Source organism: Phoenix dactylifera, chromosome 5, assembly GCF_009389715.1.
Source record: "Phoenix dactylifera cultivar Barhee BC4 chromosome 5, palm_55x_up_171113_PBpolish2nd_filt_p, whole genome shotgun sequence".
Lineage (NCBI taxonomy): Eukaryota > Viridiplantae > Streptophyta > Magnoliopsida > Arecales > Arecaceae > Phoenix > Phoenix dactylifera.
This window is the reverse complement of record NC_052396.1, coordinates 327,857-346,068: the sequence shown is the minus strand read 5'-3', so window position 1 is coordinate 346,068 and position 18,212 is coordinate 327,857. Positions and strand designations below refer to the sequence as shown.

Below are 18,212 nucleotides of genomic sequence, written 5' to 3'. Positions count from 1 at the left end.
GAATTCTTCTCTCTCAGCATTTCCTTTTTGTCCATGTCTTTACATTGCCCTTACCTCTCGTCCGGCTCTAGCTTAGGTGCTCTAGGCCTCCACGTTAAGCCGAACCTATCACCTGGCGACGCGTTTCATTCCACGTACAAAAGGGCCTCAGCCTAGTTACGCTCTCTCGCCACCACCTCCCTATATACGACGTGTTAACCTTTTCCTATACGCCACTCCTAGCTAGATTTCCTGATATCATGTACAAGAAAAGCTTGTGTCGACCGTATATTATATCATACATACGATGGAGATATCAGAGTCCCTCTCGCCTTTCTCGGCTCCACCTCTCTCTCTCTCTCTCTCTCTTCTCCTCTGTCGCTTTCAGTGACGGCACGGTCGACTGTACACACACAGAAGATTACAGCGTACGAATACGACCACCTTATCACCCATCTCTTTTCCTCTATATTTGTTATATACTCTCTAGCTATTTATCACCAATTCACCTCAGGGATCAGTCAAATCCAAGAGAGCATCCTCCCGTCCTTTTTCTTTTTTTTGCTTCCCTCTTCTCTCCTGGCCTCTTCACGGCCTGAGGGCCCTAGCTACTCGCCAACCCCGTCGCCTTCTTCTTCTTCTTCTTCTTCTTCTTTTTCTCTCTCTCGGCCTCACATCACTTTAAACCCATCAATCAATAGCTCAATATGTCACACACCCCCATACTCATTGCTCCTCAGTCCTCTCGCTCTACTGACATGTATTTCTACGGACCGTGGGCTCGTTTTTTATGCCAACGCTGGTAGCATCAGGATGGTGATTAATGCAGCAGATGGATACTGCTAAGTGGGAAGGATAGCGGATATTTAGTTGCGTAAGCACGTGTGCTTGCGCACCTTGGTACGAGAAATAGTTTTATTATTTCTCTGAGGAAAGAAGGTAAAGTCTACAGGAGTGGGAAGAACACAGCATCAATCTAGTGGTCACCAAAGCACCACCACTTGTTCGGTCTGTCACCGTGACTCTCTCCACTCCATCGCACCCAAAAAACCACACAAGAAGCCTTCATCTTCCCCTTCCTCTGATGTGGTCTTCAGAAAATGCCAAGCATAACAACAAGAAGAAGAACAAAAGCGGGCATGGGAGTAGTAGCAGGATAGTGTCCTCCTCTTCCGCGAGATCTTCTCCTTCCTCCGCCTCCTCCATCCTCTCGCAGACCCCAAGGAGGAGGACCATGGAGGAGATGTGGAAGGACATCACCCTCGCCACCCTCCACCAAGAGACGCCCCTCGCTCCTCTTCTGGAGACGACCCACTCCCATCCCCAGCACCACCACCACCACCAACTCCAACTTCACCGGCCCCACCCCACTGCCTCTCCTTCCTTTCGGACCATGATCCTTCAAGACTTCCTCTCCGGTCCCTGCTCCACCGTCTCGCCGGCGTCCGCCGCCGCTGCGGAGCACATCACCCTGCCTCCCTCGCCGCCCCCGCTGCCCCCCACTGCCCTCACCCTCAAGTCCGGCCTCGAGCTCCGGTACCCTGCCGGCGGCGGCGGCGGCGGCGGTGGAGCCTCCGGGGGCGCTGGCAGCGGCGGTGGGTCTCTCGTTGTCAACGCCCATTCTCGCTCCAGCTCCAATTCCAACGAGTCTCGAGTCAATGGCCAGGCTAACAAAAACGGCCACGGTGGGTCTTTTATGCCCTCCTACTTCTCCGATGCCGTCATCAGCCCGCCGTCCCCCGCCGGACTCTTCTCCTTCTGCTCCAAGAAGCGGATGATGCCGGAGGGCCCCGTCGTTGACGGCGACCGCCGCTATAAGCGCATGATCAAGAACCGTGAGTCCGCAGCCCGATCCCGCGCCCGAAAGCAGGCACATCTTTCTATCCTCCTTACTCTTTCTTCTTCTCTGCTTTTTTTTTTCTTTCTTTTTCTTTTTCTTTTCATGTAGACGAGAGGACATAAAAAACGAAGATTTGGGGCAGGCTTACACCAATGAGCTGGAGCTAGAGGTTGCACATCTCCTGGAGGAGAACGCCAAGCTAAAGAAACAGCAGGAGGAGGTAATGTTGCCAAAACAACAACCATGAATTTTTTTTTATCTGCCGCACTCGTGCGGCAGCATTACCACTCTTTATCTCTTTAAATATAAAAATAGAGTGTCAATTGCTGTGGAGCGATATATATTACTTTGTTCATGTGAAGGTTTCTTGTGTTGTGGGCAGCTACGCATGGCAATGGCTGATCAGCTGCCCAACCGAAACGCCCTCCAACGAAGCACGTCAGCTCCATTTTGACAGAAAACAAGAAAACGGAGGGAAAATTCTGCTGCCGAGACAACCTATATATCATCCTATTCCCAAACAAAAAGAGAGAGAAACAAAAATGAATCGCATCGGACTTGTTTGTGCAGATATAGCAAATGCCCTGTGAACGAACAATTCAGATCCTTCCCTTTACACACCACCATTTGTAGCGTTTCCACTCTCTCTCTCCCTCTCTCTCCATCTATCTATCTATAAAAAAACATATATATATATATATATCAATGTCTGTATGTGTCTGCAAGTTTGATCTCTTTCTTCGCCCTCTTGGTTTGGTGTTGTTGGTTCCTTCTTTGCTCCATAGAGGCGTCTGGGGAACGGAGGTTCCTTGCCCGAAAAGGATGCGACACTGTTGTGGGCGGGAGGAGACGTTACGTCCCGTTTCGAAGGACGTACTCCCTCTCTTCTTTAATGGGCCGCAATAACAAGTGGAAATTTTTCCCTTTGTTTCCGTTATATCATGGCCGTGCTCCATAGGCATAGTTATGGATGAGCGCCGAGAGAAAGTAGGGGAAGGGAGGGGGCGTACGAGATCGCTGTGGCTTCTGACCCGAGGTTGCCTGCACCCCCAGTTGTCACTGCCTACGTGTCGGCTCCGGAGGCTTTGGGCTTTTCCGCACCTGCTTCCCAGTAACCGAACCTGCTGCTGTTCGGCCTCTTGCTCTTAGCAAAAAGGCTTCCGAGCCATAAAATATGAGGATCCTTTTTAAGGCCAGCAAGTCCGAAGAGTTGTGGCCAATGCCATGGACGAAACGGTGAGAAAGTGTCGTTCTGTCTCGGTATTTTTTTTATGACTCCCCGTTACGGCACATGTTAATTTCAGGATCGAGATCTAGTGAAGATTCGATGTCAGCTTGCTGGATTCCTCGCCGTCGTCGAATTTTTTAAGGCGCGGAGGTCATGTTATCTTTCTGATGTTCGGATCCCCCCAGTCTCTCTGTTCAAATCTTTCCAAAACTAAATTTATTTTTATTCTTTTAAAAAAAATTAAAATCCAAAATTTGTTTGGTGGTAGTCGCTACGATATGGCAATGGTTGTGTTGCAACCTGTTTTGATTTCAAAATTTTTTGAAATCAAGATGAGCTATTTTATCTACAAAGGCTGGTCGTTCTATACTTTGCGTATCTTTATATATTTGTTGCAAAACAGAATTTCATCTGAGAAGATTAGCTGGTTTGAGTTATTTGAGTTTTTTGGGTAAATCCATCCAGTGTAGTTTGAAAGGTACGTTGGCTGATGATTGGATTCTTAGTGAACTTATCTTGCAATCTCTGCGTTGTCATCTATAAATTGGACTGTATGCATTCACATGCTGCATATAACATTATGTGTGTGCTACCAACCAATTATTGCCGTGACGCTTGTCGTTCATTTTAGGATCTCGACAAATTTAGACTAATAAATAAAGCTGTCCATGAATTGCTCAGGTTTTACAGAAGAGTTGGAGCATAGCAAGTAGCTAACCATCCAAATATAGTTTTAATGTATTCAATCTCTTGTATTTAAAAAAGTGTGAATATGGTTATGCTTTCAATTGTCTTTCAATAATAGAACATCTTTAACTTTGTAAATTGTAATTTTTAATTTTTTTTTTCTTTTTTTTTTTAGTACAATAGAGGCTCACATACAACGGGTGCGAATGCGGTAAATAAAATCAGAAAACAGTAGCTCGCCAAGAGGCTTTGATAGAGACCCTTGATTCTTGCACACAAAACTCTCAAAATGATGGGCAACAAAAGACGTGATCCAGTCAACTGCGCCATTTACCTTTCTATAAATATGTATGGCCGTGTGGGACTCACATTCTTTCAGTAGTATGCAGATGTTGTGAAGCTGCAGCCGTCTCTCCACAGCGCTTCTCCGACTTCGGATCCACTCGATCACCATAACTGAGTTGTCTTCGAGGATGATGCGGTTTGCACCCAGGATGCACCTCGTAAAAATAATGCCTCTCTAAGCAGCTTTGAGCTCGGCACAAACAACCGACCCCCGGCTGCCACCAGTCTAGTTTCATGATCTTTGACGACAAAGCCCACTCTGCCACAGCTCCCGCCGTTTCTAATACTGCTATCAAAGTTCACCTTAAAATGACTAGAAGATGGGGACACCCAATATATGAGTATAGTCCTTTTGGATGCTGCAAGAGCAAAATGGGGGCCCAGTTTTTTTACCAGCAGGTCTATTGCTTCAGCATGTATAGCCTTGTACAACGACGAAGATCCATTAAGAGGACCGAATACTTTTTTTAATAATTATTTATTTACTTGCAAGAAGTAAAATAATTTGAAGGTTATTTCTCTTTTTTGGATTAATATTGTATCCATAAAATCTAACTATTCAATCTATATTTATATTTTTACTTAATATTTGATTCATGCCAATATTCACATTAATCAAAAAATAATAATTATATAAATATCGATCCGTATGTCATTTGCTTCCAGCTCCAGCTGGGTCCCAGCGAGAAATCCAATGCCAACGTTGCATCGCGATCAATTGCTAAAAGAAATTAAAGAGAAATATAATCTTTTTTTTTTATCCGTTCCCGTAATTATATGCGGTGCTTCCGCAAGAAGAAACGAAGAGAGCAAAAGCAGGACGTAGAAAAGGAAGCGGGACCCACGGCCCCATAAATGGCAGGCTCAAACATCACATCGGCCAGTCCCTAAGTACTGTTTTGTTTCGGCCTGAAGTGACCCAAATGTGTACGTGGAGATGCACCAGTATCCGGCACTCCGCTTGATGGCTTTGTGTCCAATCGGACGGCCCGCGAATCGCCACCTGTCGTACTAATATCTTACCGTAAGAATCTGAACGAGCTTTCTCATCGCTTTGCTTTCTCACCGTATCTCTCTTATTACTTTCATGGAGAGATACAGTGAAACTTCCTCAAATACTATAATACCCTTGTTATTTCTAAAACCTTTGAAGTAGTCTTTGATTATTATTTTTTTTTGGATAAAACGGGAGGATTTCCATTTCTCTCTCTCTTTTTTAATTGAGTTATGAAAAGGTTTTGTGGGGCAACCAAGAGGGGAACAACTGCAATTATGTGACCATATTTTCCAATGAGTTGCAGCGGCTCGCAGTTTGGTGCAATGTTTCCGTGGGCGTCCAGCTTGTAATCTTTGAAATTATTTTCTTCCTTGTAGCCAGTCCTTTTTTCTCTGTCTCCTTATTACAATGAAAAATTATTCGAAGAATGACTTTAAACCTTCTTTTAATAAAAAAACCCAAAGGAATAAACTGGAAACAGTTTTACTTCTTTTCTTTTTACCCTTATTTTTAAGTGATCCAAGACCTTTACCCTTACTTTTAAGTGCTCAAGACTTCGCCAATATCGATAATGCCCGCTGAGGGACCCTTACAGAACGCTCGTTCCTTAAATCTACAGGGAAACTTGAAAGAAAACAATAAACTCCAATATCTCCTGTGGTCCATGGTTTGCGCCACAGAGCACTGTACAATATTCGATTGCTCTCCTCAAAAGATGATTAGTTATCAATCATAATATGTTGTGTATAGTATAAAATTATTCATCTTTTGATGATAGTGATCGAGTGTTGTATAGCATTCAACGATGCAAACTGTATAAAATTTATACTCAAGATCAAAAATAAAAATAAAAATTTGGAAGTAGATATTGAAAAAGATAAAATAGTTAATTATTAAAATATTTAGAGAAAAAGAGAAAAAAAAGGAGAAAAATGATTTTATTTTTCTTTTGTTTTATATTTGGTACATCTCGAGTTATATATACTCGTATACAGACTTCATATATAAAAAGTAATATAGGCTGATGTAGGATCCTACTAACAATGAAAAATATTATAGGTGATACAGGTTATCATGTGATGCTTAAAATCACTCTAACAAAATTATGCTAATAAAGCAAACTAATATAGGTTTACATAAAATCATGCTAATAAAGAAAAATATTATGAGTGATGCATGTTGTTACATGATCCCTAAAATTATTCTAATATCCCTCCTCAAACTCAAGATGGTACTGTACGTGCTAATTTGAGTTTAGAAACTAGATCACGAATGTACTGAAAAATTAACATACTAGATAAAGAGTTGGAGTAATAGTTCAAAAAATGATGTAGCAAATTAAAAGTTGACATAATAACTCAGAAACCGTTATAGCAGACTGATTTGTTTGACTGACGTGACAGAGTGACATGTCTGTCGATATGGCTGATTGGCTTGCCTGATGATGTGGCAGCGAGAAAATACAAAAAAGATGATAGTTGCAGCGAGGATAGATCTTAGAGAGAAGGCAACCGAAGCTCGACGATGCTTGTAGACGAAAACACTATGGAAGAAGAGTAAGAAACCTCAAACTGAATGATGAAGGAGCTAGGGGTAGCTCTAGTCTCGTCTCGGGTGTGAGGATACCGCGGTTACCTCGCCGGCTGGATCCTATTGATCTGACGAAGTCCGAGCACTGCCATTCCCTAGGCGACGCCACCCGCCGACTCGACGGAGAAATAAGAGCACTAGAAGCGGGTGCTCAAAGAGCTTAACTCTCTTATCTCGGGTGGCGTCGATGTGTCCTTGCTCGACACGAATGAGCAGGAGCACCGAAAGCGGGTGCTCAAGGAGCTTAACTCCCTCATCTCTGGTGGCGCCGACGTGTTCTTGCCCGACATGGAGGAACAAGAGCACCGAAAGCAGGTACTCAGGGAGCTTAACTCCCTCATCTTCGGTGGGGCCGGCATGTCCTCGTCCTACGAGGCAAAGGGACCTGAATGGATCAACCGGAGAAGTGGCAGGAGGGCTCTGTCAAGCCGGCCAAGACCGGCGAAGGAAAATGCCCCCGCGGCGGGGCAGGTGACGATCCTGAAGCGAGGAGAGTCGCTGGACGCGTTCAGGAAGCTAGAGACGGTGATGGTGTTTAAGATGGGGAAGATGGGGCCGGACCTGGAGATAGCCCCGAAGTAGATTAGTACAGAAGGTCTGAAGACCGCAACAGCGGCCGCGGCGATGTATGCTGGGTCGGCCTTCGCAGTCTCGCCATCGTCAAGCTCGCTGCAGAGATTTTCGGTGAAGAAGGAGGAGGTACTGGCGATCGTACACTACGCCAACAAGAATCCATCGAGAACTCGAAGCGATGAACAGATTTAAGGAACGGAACCAGATTGAAGAGAGGATGGGGAGTTAGGGATTCTTATTTTCCCTCTCTACTGAAAATGACAAAATAGCCACCAAGGTGGTAGCACGGTTGGAACAGGACTAAGATTCCACGGGAGTGACCCAGGTTCGAAACGCACGGGCGTCGATTAAATGTGGGGACCGGATGCCCCTCGCCTGGTTTGCTCGGTGGAGTTGTCATCTGGTCCGCCGGTATCGAGGTGGCGCTGGATAACGTATTCACACGTAGGGCAACTCATTGATCGGAGAAGACATGCGAAAACTTGCGACCTGCATCGAATATTCCCCGGTGAAAGAGAAGCCAGTGAGGGCTGCTACGTGGGTGGGTCCCCCCCCCCCTATTTTGTACCCCCCCCCAAAAAAAAGGCAAAATAGCTAGTGATGCCGGATTTTCATTTTAGACTGCACGAAAACTTTAGATCCATGCAATCTATCAATTTATCTTGGTTCGCTGCGGTGTTATTATGTATCACTAAGGCTACCGCCGAGATGCGTCGGGCCTATGTTTGGGATTTCTTGCAGTCAATCTCCGGAGCGGACTTATCACAGAAAAAAATAATTAATTCGTATTACATGTATAACGGGAGGGATCAGAGTCCGCACCGGCATTTCATCGCAGAACTGCTGAGGTGTCTGCTTTAAATTTGCAGTGACAGCAATATATTACGGATTTAATAAATTTTTCTTCCAAAAAGAAAATAATAATAAATATACTAAACAAAAAGTAACTATTACAACAAGTATTATTAGTTGTTATAATGAAAACATCATAAGCTAACTACTAATGAAAGGATAATGATTTCGTTTGATCATGAAACCATATCATAGTTCCCTAATTGGGACTAGAATTTTCAAATAAACTACAACGTAAATAACAATTAATCCCTGAACATGATGCAAGCTTTGGGAGAACGCCATGCGATTAATCCACCATCAACTTATGCTTCGTTGTCATGACATCAATGGCAGTAATAGACCATGATATTGTTTTATTGATTCTTTAGAATGGGAGGGGGAAAAAAAAAAAGAATTGCTGGTGATAGAATAGGCAATAATGGACACCGAGACACCCCGATCCTCCCAAGACTCAGTGATGGTGAGGCTTGACGATCTGAGCCCAAATCTCTGGTGCAACAAAAGAAGGTATAGCATCAATATCAGCCTGTACCTTCACTTCGTGAATAATTTTTCACAGCCTGCAATCTGGCTACAATTTAAGCTTGTGGAGACAGTCTGAGTACAGCTAGGCAGAGCCAGAGCTAAGAAACAAGAGACGCTGTCTAAATCTTAAAAGAAGAGTACATGTGAGATATGTAACCCTACAACTATACTTCTCGCCAAAATGAATCTAAAAAGTTCCATGTGCATGACTCTTTTTGATTGATAGCACCTAAATAGAGCAAATGATTGACATTAATTTTGAGAACTAGGATGAGAGAGAGCTTGGTCGAAGTCGAACGACATGAAGATTTGCAGGTTGACGGGCATATCACCAAAAATCATAATTGACAAAAATGCATATGTTTTGATGGTCATGACAAAGATCATCCTTGGAATAATTGGAAACTATGACTTAGAAAAAGGGAAAAAAATTCTAATGCGAAGAAACTGACGAAGCTAGCTAACATAAGACATGCTTCCCAAGTTGATTCTATCCGAACCATCAAAGAAGACCCTGTATATAATTAAGGGAGCATTCATCGATTTATTTTGGAGGGAAACCTTTCCCTTTCCCCTACCATTTCGCAGAACAAGTGCACCGGTTAAAGGTCCTCCAACTTACTAGGCAACCAGCAGCTGGATTCTGAGCTAAAAATGAAGAAATTAGACTCCCAAGAATTACCCTGGAAAAGCTTATAAATTGACACGATGAGGATGAATGCCCTGCAAATTAAGTTCCCTGAAACAGGGTATGTTCTAATCTCAACAGTACTCCTTTCAGAAAGCCAGGTACATGAAAGGTAGCGAACCACATTACCAAGTCCTCCGTGAACTGCTTCTCCAATTCCCTTGCAGGTTCTCCATCAACTGACAGACGGCAGAGGGTACAAGTCCTCCCTCACTCTAAAGGAAGAACTGGACCTGGTCTCTCCAAGCAAGCATCCATGGAAACTCTGTTCCTGAGGCCCAAGATACTGGAGATAAAGGCTCATGAGTGCTAGAGATATCATAACGATATGTGTTATAAAGATAACCCTTTAATGAGAGTGTTACAAGTATGTTAAAGGGGTCTATTTATTCAGGAGAATTTTCTTAGATTACAAGGTTGGTTGGAACAAATAAAGGTGAATCAGGAAATTACACCTACACTGAAGAACCTTTTCTTTGAAACTAAGATTGGAGAGATTTAAATAAAGCAGCTAGGCCTACTCATGAAAGCTGTCATTTTTTATGCTAACACCTTGAGATTCAATACTGTTATTAAAATCTCAAACAAGCCTAGGAAGCAGTGGGATAAAATTAGATACGGCACATTTGAGTCCTAACTAAAGGAATACTAGAATTACCTGTTCAGATTTAACTGAATAAATGAAAAATAAATTAAAAAACATGCAGGATGGGAGAAAAGAGGAGATCAAAAACATGGAGGTCACACACAACCCGAGCTGCCGTGCAAAGACATTGGAGAAAGAATAGATATCAAAGGTTATACAAATAGGGGCATCCAATAAAAAGTGAGCAGTTAGGCTATCAATCTACTACAACAAGGTTTTTAGACCTCGATATATCATCTCAGTGACCGGCCAAGACCAGGATGAACCAAGATTCGCCTCATCTCGGCCGATATGGCAAATAGAGAAATACGGAGGTGGTCAAGATTTTCCAAGATCTCAGTCGATAATGATAAACTTGAGATAAGAACTATGTTTAAATATTAATTTCAAAACTTATTGGCTAAAGAAAGTTTAATTAAGAAAATAAAACATATTGAAAAACACCGATCAATATAATCTAGGATTTAATCACTTTAGACCGGCTGAGATAATATGGCGAGATTTCTATATATAAAAAGGATTTTCACATCTGAATAGTATGAAAGTAAAGCAGCAGCTAGTCGATCTGGACTAAATGACCAGAATGGGTAACGACAACTGGTAGGGTGTAAGGTAACAACAACAGGCAGATCGGCGATCATGACATTTAACTCTTTTCTGAGGCTGAAAGAGTTCCAAATCAGATACTCAAGGATCTCAGATAGGTATGCGCAGATAGATAAGAAAACTAACAGAAGGACAACAAATAAGTGAACTACCATGCAACTACAGGTCTTCTTGAGAAGAATAACGATAGATTGGCAGGAGAGAAAGAAAATGGAAAGGTATCTATCAATAGGAAAGCATGATACATAAGCATAAGAACAAGAAAATGCAAGGAACAAGAGGAGAAAATTATTATCATATGAAAAAACAGATCTAAAGCAGAAGGAAAAGCCCATCAAGTTTACTAGGTAAGAACAGAACCTGAGTAAGAACTAACCACAACAACCTTATCTTTTATTTACTTCTAGCTAGGATGCATCCCTTGACACAAATGAGCTAAATGATCTAATCAAAGTAGAAAAACATGCTCCAATCCTCACCATCATAAAGTTTGGCATGGGTGCCAAGTGTGCCAAAGCATCCGACACTTCAACGAGGCAAAGACACTTGCATGATACAAATAATAAAAAATATATGTGAAAAATAAGAAAACAATTTCCCTAATAGAAGTATAAAAAGTGTTCTTGTTGTGGTAAATAAAACTGTGCCTTGTCACAATAGACTATTTGTGTTTCAGCACTTCATATACTTTGTTTTATTGAAAATTTGAAGATCATGTCATTTAGCAAAATACTCCAAAAGCTACAAGCGCACGCTTCTAGGTGATGGAGTGGGAAACTCCATTTTCAGTGTGGTAAGAAGAGGCGAACGCTGTATCATGCCAGGCATCCCAAATTGTTGACACAAAAGAACTAGAGGTATCCAGGTAATACTATTGACACCTTTACATTGCACCCCAACGACAACTAATTTCATCAGAACCTTTCGTGGCTATGAAATTCTAATTGACAAAAGAAACACGCACTAATGACTCCAACCACCAACCACAAAAACCTGGAACTCCCTCTCTGATGTCCTGAAATCATATCAACCCATTTACATCTGCACTCACCACGTAGGGTAATGTAGAATAGCATCTTGTTTCCTTTTCTTCTCCCTTTTGGAACTTAAAATGAAGCAATCTCGTTGATAGCATGGCCCATCTGTTTGCATTCCTTCAACATGCAGCTACAGTTCAGTATTTAAATATGTAGCAGATGTAAAATGTTCCAAAAGACAGTTGCACCATGACAGGGGACTATAACGCTTGGGCAAAAGGCAAGAATTAAAAGTTTCAACTAAATTCATAATTATTCAAGAGTATTTAGAAAAATAGGAAAAATGTTAAATATAGGAATAAATTGGAATAGCTATTAACACAATCAACCTCAAACCCCACCCTATAAAATAAAAACTTTAAATCAATTATCCCAAAAAATGTAGAATAACTCAAATTATAGCGTCAAATAAATAGATAATAATCAATATAAATTTGGAAAAGGAAATAACAAATCAAGAACAAAACTTTAAATCGTGGCTTAACAGTCAACATATGTGGGTTTAGGTTGTAATCTGGTTGCCAGAGCCACCAAGTACACCTGAACTGAAGCACCTCACCTAATAACTAACTTTCCTATAATCTAAATGAAAGATATACATCAGGTTGGATCGTCCCAAACCGAAGATTTAAGTCAGGGATTACCACTGTAAAGTTTGTCTGATAACTTATGAAAGTCAAAATGAGTTATGTATTAGTTTTGGACAAGGTGATGCAAATCACGTCCAGTAGTTTTGCTGATGAAGACAAGGTAGAGGTAGTAAAATTTTCTATATAGGTCAAGTCACCAATCCATCTAATAATTATCCGTTGTAAAATAACAAACTTGACAAAGACTTTGATCGATAGGTTATCTATTCCTTCAGATATTCAAAATTTTCCAGTCTGAACCTGTTCATTCTTGCTTCTTAAATCAGTCAAATGTTTTGCATTCAGACATCGTAAAGATATATTTCAATAAATTCCTAGCTGAATAGCATAATATCAAAATTCAAAGCAATATAAAGATATCAATATGTCTTATTGGTCCATACTTACATATTAGACCTGTAACCCAGATATTAACTGCCAAGAGAAGATCCCTGCAAATGGATCAAATTCATATGAAGTTGGAGTATGCTGGTTTAAAATTGATTTTTCACCTAGCAATAGCTATTATGATACAATTTTGCTCGATAATATTGCTTTTATTGGAAGATAAAGTGAGTAAAAAACTCAAATATCAAATTAGTTGTTGCAGTATATAATTTTTCCCTGAGTATACCACATATTTCAAGACCTATAACAAAACCATTTTCTTGGATGCAAAACCAATTCCATGAAAGCTGAGCGAAAGCAATTTTAGTTCTAGCCCTCAATTGAAATTAGAAGCATACACACTGTTGTGCCGAAAAATCCTATCAAGTATCATGATTCATGGCATTTTCTGAACTTCTCTTGTGAATCAGAAACAGTTATCATTCAATACGAATCACCTTTCGCTGTTCCCACTAGATGGATCAGCACCATTTTCAACCTGTGATTTGTTTTGGTCCTCAAGCAACTTACCATCCTTGGGCACCAAACAAGGGATTCCATCAATTATCTGAAAAAAAACCAAACGCAAAACAAAAACAATAAAAACGACCACTATGGATATTAAATTTATAATAGCATAGAATCTGCACAGAGAACAAGTGCATGCACTTCCAGCAAAAAAAAAAAAAAAAACAAGTGCATGCACAAGTTGATAATCTACTCCGCTTTTTTTTTTCCTTTTTAAAATCTTCCTATCTGGTTTAAATATCAATTCTGAGTAGAACTCCGGAAAGAGTTATCTTTAGTTCAGCTAATCATGCCATGTAAGGCTCTGGAGAATCACCAGAATTTTTTACATCCAAGATTCGGGTGAAGGTGAGCAGCGCATAATAATTTCTATAGTGATCAGCAATGGCAAAGGAAACAAGATGGGAATATGGGACTCACGGGAAAGGATACCCCAATTGTTTCGCTGATCCGCGACTGGGAGTCTTCGCAATGCCTGTTCGGAAGGAAAAGGTGACGAAGATCAAATTAATAGAAAGGAACCTGGCAGTTTCCCTTCGTTATTTTTCTTAATTAAACACGGGGTCTATGGAACGAAGAGGAGAAAAAAAAAAGACGCGTGCACACCTCAAAGGCTGCTTTGAGAGCGGGCAGGCCAAGAAGTCGGAGAACGCCTTGCCGATGTTGGCTGCGTCTTTTAGGAGGCGGCGGCTCGCTCTCACCATTTTCACCGTCCTCGCTTTTCTTCGGGATCTTGCCTTCGGGGCGATGAGGCGAGGCAATGAGGCGACTCGTAGGCACGTGCATCGCACGTGATGGGAAGTGGCGGTTGCTCCTTGGCAGACTACTCTTTAGGTTTTTTTTTAAAAAAAAATAATGAATACTCTTCTAAATATCAAATTTTGCATGGATACCCTTTCAAAATCGATATTTGTATATATATCCTCATAAAACACTTGTTTTACTATTCTATTCTTCTTTTTTTTTTTCATATATACCCACGCCATCTAATATCGTTAAAAAATTAACAGCTTTAAATTAAAATGACTAAAATATCCTCAATAAGTAGATGTGCAAAAAAATATATTTATAAGACGATCATGATGGAAGATAAAAAATAATTTTAAAATTCTATTTTATTTTTAATTAAAATATATTAACGGTGTTTGAAGAACTGTTATATTAGGGGCATTTGTGCAAAAATAGTGTTTGATGAGGGTAGAGAAATAAATATAAATTTGAAGAGGGTATTCACGCAAATTTGAATTTTTAGAAGGGTATTTACGCAAAAAAAAACTCTACTCTTTATTTAGCATAGATTTATTGAATAGTTGTAAAGTTTTAACAAAGAAAAAACATATGGTCCTTGTTCACAAATCATATTTACCATGAGGGGTTCGATAAAAGGATGATGTGAGTAATAATCTGATTACATGTTTAAGCAATTTAACTTAAATGGAGAGGATAAAGACCAGAAAAATTCATTCCATACATGCAATATCTTCTTTTGCATAAATGATCAAGACTCCATGGGATTATCATTGGTGCCACTAAATACGTGGATAATTTTTATATATCAATCAGATCAATATGTTCGATATTTTAGGAGGGGTTTATCTTTTATTAACAACAAATCAATCTTTATAAACACATAATAATTGGAAAAAGAAAATACTTACAAGCGCCAAAAATACATGTGAATACATGCACCAGGGTTTTTGTAAAATTAATAAGCTACCATTTAGGAAGGTAGTTGCATTAAAGTGTCGTGTCCTTCGAAACAATGTGTCGTTCAACAGGTAGATCTCTGGTGTTCTTTTCTTTATCTTGAGAACAAAACTTTGAACTTCTTTGACTTTGAATTAGAAGTAAATACACGAATTTTCATTATATCTGTTTTTCGAGTTTTTCAACAGTTTGCCGGTGAAACATTGCATACAATTAATAAATACTTCATATCATGAAGTATGAGCATGTGAATTTTTCTTGCCGATATTACTGACAAGTTAAGCCATAGGCTTCATTCTGATAACTCTGTTGTTGATGAGGAGGAAGCAAAGTGGCGTAGGTACAGTTTCTTTAGCGAAATTTGTTATCTGCACTAGTATTTCGAGAATTCTGAAAATAAGTCAAGCTTGTTCTTAGATCGATTGTCAGTGCATTGAAGATCAGTATGTGTTCTACATTTTGCTTTCCATTTGTGTTTTTGGTGACAGTTATTGGTACTTCCAGCTTCCGCTTTGTGGCTGTGGACATGTTTCTCATCTCTTGCACTTGCAAAAAAATAACGAATAATTGTATAAGGAATTTAAGATATTTAAACAGGGAAAATACATAAAATGTTTGAAGTTAGTAAATTTTATACTCTGATCGAAAATTGTAGGCAGTATTATTTAATTAGAGTTATTATCTTTTGTTTATGAGAACCATGAACTGTTTCTCTCCATCTCAGCCACTTGACTGCTAATCCATTTTTCCTCATTGCAGGTGGGTTGATGAGCATCTTGTGCATGTCTTATCACCAAACATATCCCGGACTACTTCGGAGGCAATGGAATCCTTTGATTACATAGCCAAACATGGTGAGATTTTATTCTTTCCCTATTTCATAAAATATTCTTGAGATGTGAAATTTTGCACCTATATGTTGATTTGTGTAATCCACTTTGTTTGATATTGATATATGTTATATTATATTATCCAGAGACAATGGTAGATGATGTGCGAATAATTCTCACACTGGAAAATTGCAAGAAGAACAACATGCATGACTTTGTGAGACATGTTCAGCTTGAGAATAGGAAGTGAATTATGAGTGTGAAATGACGTATCATACACCAAAACCCTAGTCTGTATCAGTGTAAAAGTCCTATGTTGTATCTCCTTACAATTGCAAAAGTACATATAACATTCGGACTTCAGATATTCATACAGACCATCTAATTTTTGTGGAGGAGATATTTGAATTGCCCCATGCATGAGGTAAAAAGGCCACAACTAGTGGTAATTATAAAGAAATGGATCATGTTTCATAGGATTAGGATAACCTCATTTGTATTTATGGCTTTTTTATATAAGGAGGATTTGTTATTGCACAAAACCACATCCATAACCATAGCTGCCGAGCCTTGTGCCAACCATTAAGAGTTGGCTTTGTAGATCCTTATCACCAAGCATTCCTATTTAGCTCTATCCATGTTACTTGGTTATTGCCCTCATTTTCCTACATCATTCGGCAAAGATAGAAGTGTGATACCCAGGAAAAAAAAAAAAAAGAAAAGAAAAAAAAAAGAGAGAGAGGTGGACGGGCCGGCCCGAAAAGACCGGGCCCATCCACCATATACGATCGTGCCTAGGGCACGATCGTGGGAGAAGAAACACAAAAAAAAAAAAAAGGGAAGGGGGAGAGCGGCGGCGGCAGCGTCCGGGGAGAGGTTGGTCGCCGGAGGGGTTGATCGCCGGAGAGGAGACCGAGATCCGGCCGGCCACGGAGGAAGTTTTCTTCGGTGAAGACCTCCCGCAAACAGGAGAAAAAGCTTTGGACCCGTGCGTGTGCTCACGGATTTCCTCCTCCGATTGCTCGCCGGAAAGGCCGCCGGAGCACGCCGTCGGACCGAGGTAAGTGTGGCTTCCTTCTTTATGCTTCATTTGCTAGGATTAGGGCCTTGTTGAGGGGGTGTTTGGTCGGTGAATCGTCGGAGAAGAGCCCGAAACAGGGTACCCCTGTTTCGGCCTCTCTCTTCCGGATTGTGCCGCCGCCGGCCACCGGGATTGGCCGGGATCTATGGCGGTGGGGTTGGTCAGGTTGCTGTGAGGATCAGAGAGGGATTTCTAGGGTTTTAGAGGGGATGGAGAGAGGTGGACCGAGATCTCCTACCTCGTGATCCCATCTCCCTTCTCTTCCTCTCATCGGTTGGCTGCCGGCCGGCGACGACGGTGAGGTGGTTGCTGGCGTGTGGGGGGAGCCGAGCCACCCTCAGGGTGGTCTTCCGTGGGTGAAGGGGGAGGAGGAAGGGAGGAAAGCATGCCGATTCTTGGGGGAATAAGAAGAAGAAGAAGAAGATATCTCTTCTTCCCTCCTTCTCTTGGCCGGCGATGATGTGGCTAGTGGTGGCTGTGGTGTTGTCGGGTTGGGGAAGGAAAGGGCACAGCCACCATGGCTATTACCCTTAGACCAAAGAGATTTGAAGGAGGGAGATGTACTCCCAACCATGAAGAGAGAGGAATCATTCCTTTATGTTGGTCTCTTTACCGGGACCGGCCATCATCGCCGGCGTGGCAGCGGCCACGGCTGGTGACGACGTAGGCCGGTGGTACAAGATGGGAGTCGGACTATCCCGACTGCCTTAGATCTGGGAGGATTGAGATGTTTGGGGACCTGATGATGGACCCCATAACAGATGAGAATTATGGTTTAGAATATTTAAATATTGAATAATTTAGTTTGTGAAATATAATTGATGTTGTAGAGGAAGAGTCGGCGGAGCCAGGAGGTTTTGATCAGAGGACTCAGCACCCCAGCGCGTAGGTTGCGATTCGGACTGTGTTTGAGTCAGTCTACAATTTCTGTAAGAATCCCTACATCTGAGCACTTCTATGCATATATTGATTTATCGTTGGATTTATTTACGGTTTTGATGTTATTGCTTGTGAGTTGATATGATACATATGAGACGAATTTTTATCAACATATTTTCATTATTATGTTGTTATTGTTTATGAGTTGATGCGGCACCTATGAGGCGTGCATGTTGTTTATAATGAAAATATTGAGATAAATTCATTTGGGAAGAAATAACATATTTTTGAAAATTTATGAAAATATGTGATGTGATGGGAATGTGATTGAACATGTAAAACTAGACATGTAATATGGGTTGGACTAACCTTGTCATGAGATAGCCTCTACGAGCTTATGCGTAGGATAGCGGCCACGAGCTGATGCGTGGGATAGCCTCCACGGGCTTACGCGTGGGATAGCCTCTACGAGCTTATGCGTAGGATAGCGGCCACGAGCTGATGCGCTGATGCGTGGGATAGCCTCCACGGGCTTACGCGTGGGATAGCCTCTACGAGCTTATGCGTAGGATAGC

At 41.3% G+C, this 18,212-nt stretch overlaps 2 protein-coding genes across 6 annotated transcripts; one reads left to right on the top strand and one right to left on the bottom strand.

Moving 5' to 3' along the window:
• Window positions 1-575: 575 nt before the first annotated feature.
• LOC103700115 (protein FD-like) lies at window positions 576-2,551 on the top strand. The gene is made up of 3 exons (XM_008782085.3): window positions 576-1,849; window positions 1,962-2,039; window positions 2,202-2,551. Exons 1-3 carry the CDS (start codon window positions 1,064-1,066, stop codon window positions 2,271-2,273), a joined length of 936 nt encoding a protein of 311 aa, XP_008780307.2. The 5' UTR covers window positions 576-1,063; the 3' UTR covers window positions 2,274-2,551.
• A 6,771-nt stretch (window positions 2,552-9,322) lies between these two features.
• LOC103721142 (UPF0434 protein PSEEN1604-like) lies at window positions 9,323-13,892 on the bottom strand. 5 transcript variants are annotated; one of them, XM_039126355.1, is made up of 5 exons: window positions 13,747-13,892; window positions 13,561-13,615; window positions 13,071-13,180; window positions 12,634-12,677; window positions 9,323-9,593 (listed from the first exon to the last, which is right to left on the bottom strand). In XM_039126355.1, exons 1-5 carry the CDS (start codon window positions 13,842-13,844, stop codon window positions 9,523-9,525), a joined length of 378 nt encoding a protein of 125 aa, XP_038982283.1. In that variant the 5' UTR covers window positions 13,845-13,892; the 3' UTR covers window positions 9,323-9,522. The 5 variants fall into 5 exon arrangements, with proteins under 5 accessions (XP_038982283.1, XP_038982284.1, XP_038982281.1 ...); XM_039126356.1 differs by lacking the exon at window positions 9,323-9,593 and adding an exon at window positions 9,600-11,713; XM_039126353.1 differs by lacking the exon at window positions 9,323-9,593 and adding an exon at window positions 9,600-11,701.
• Window positions 13,893-18,212: the final 4,320 nt, after the last annotated feature.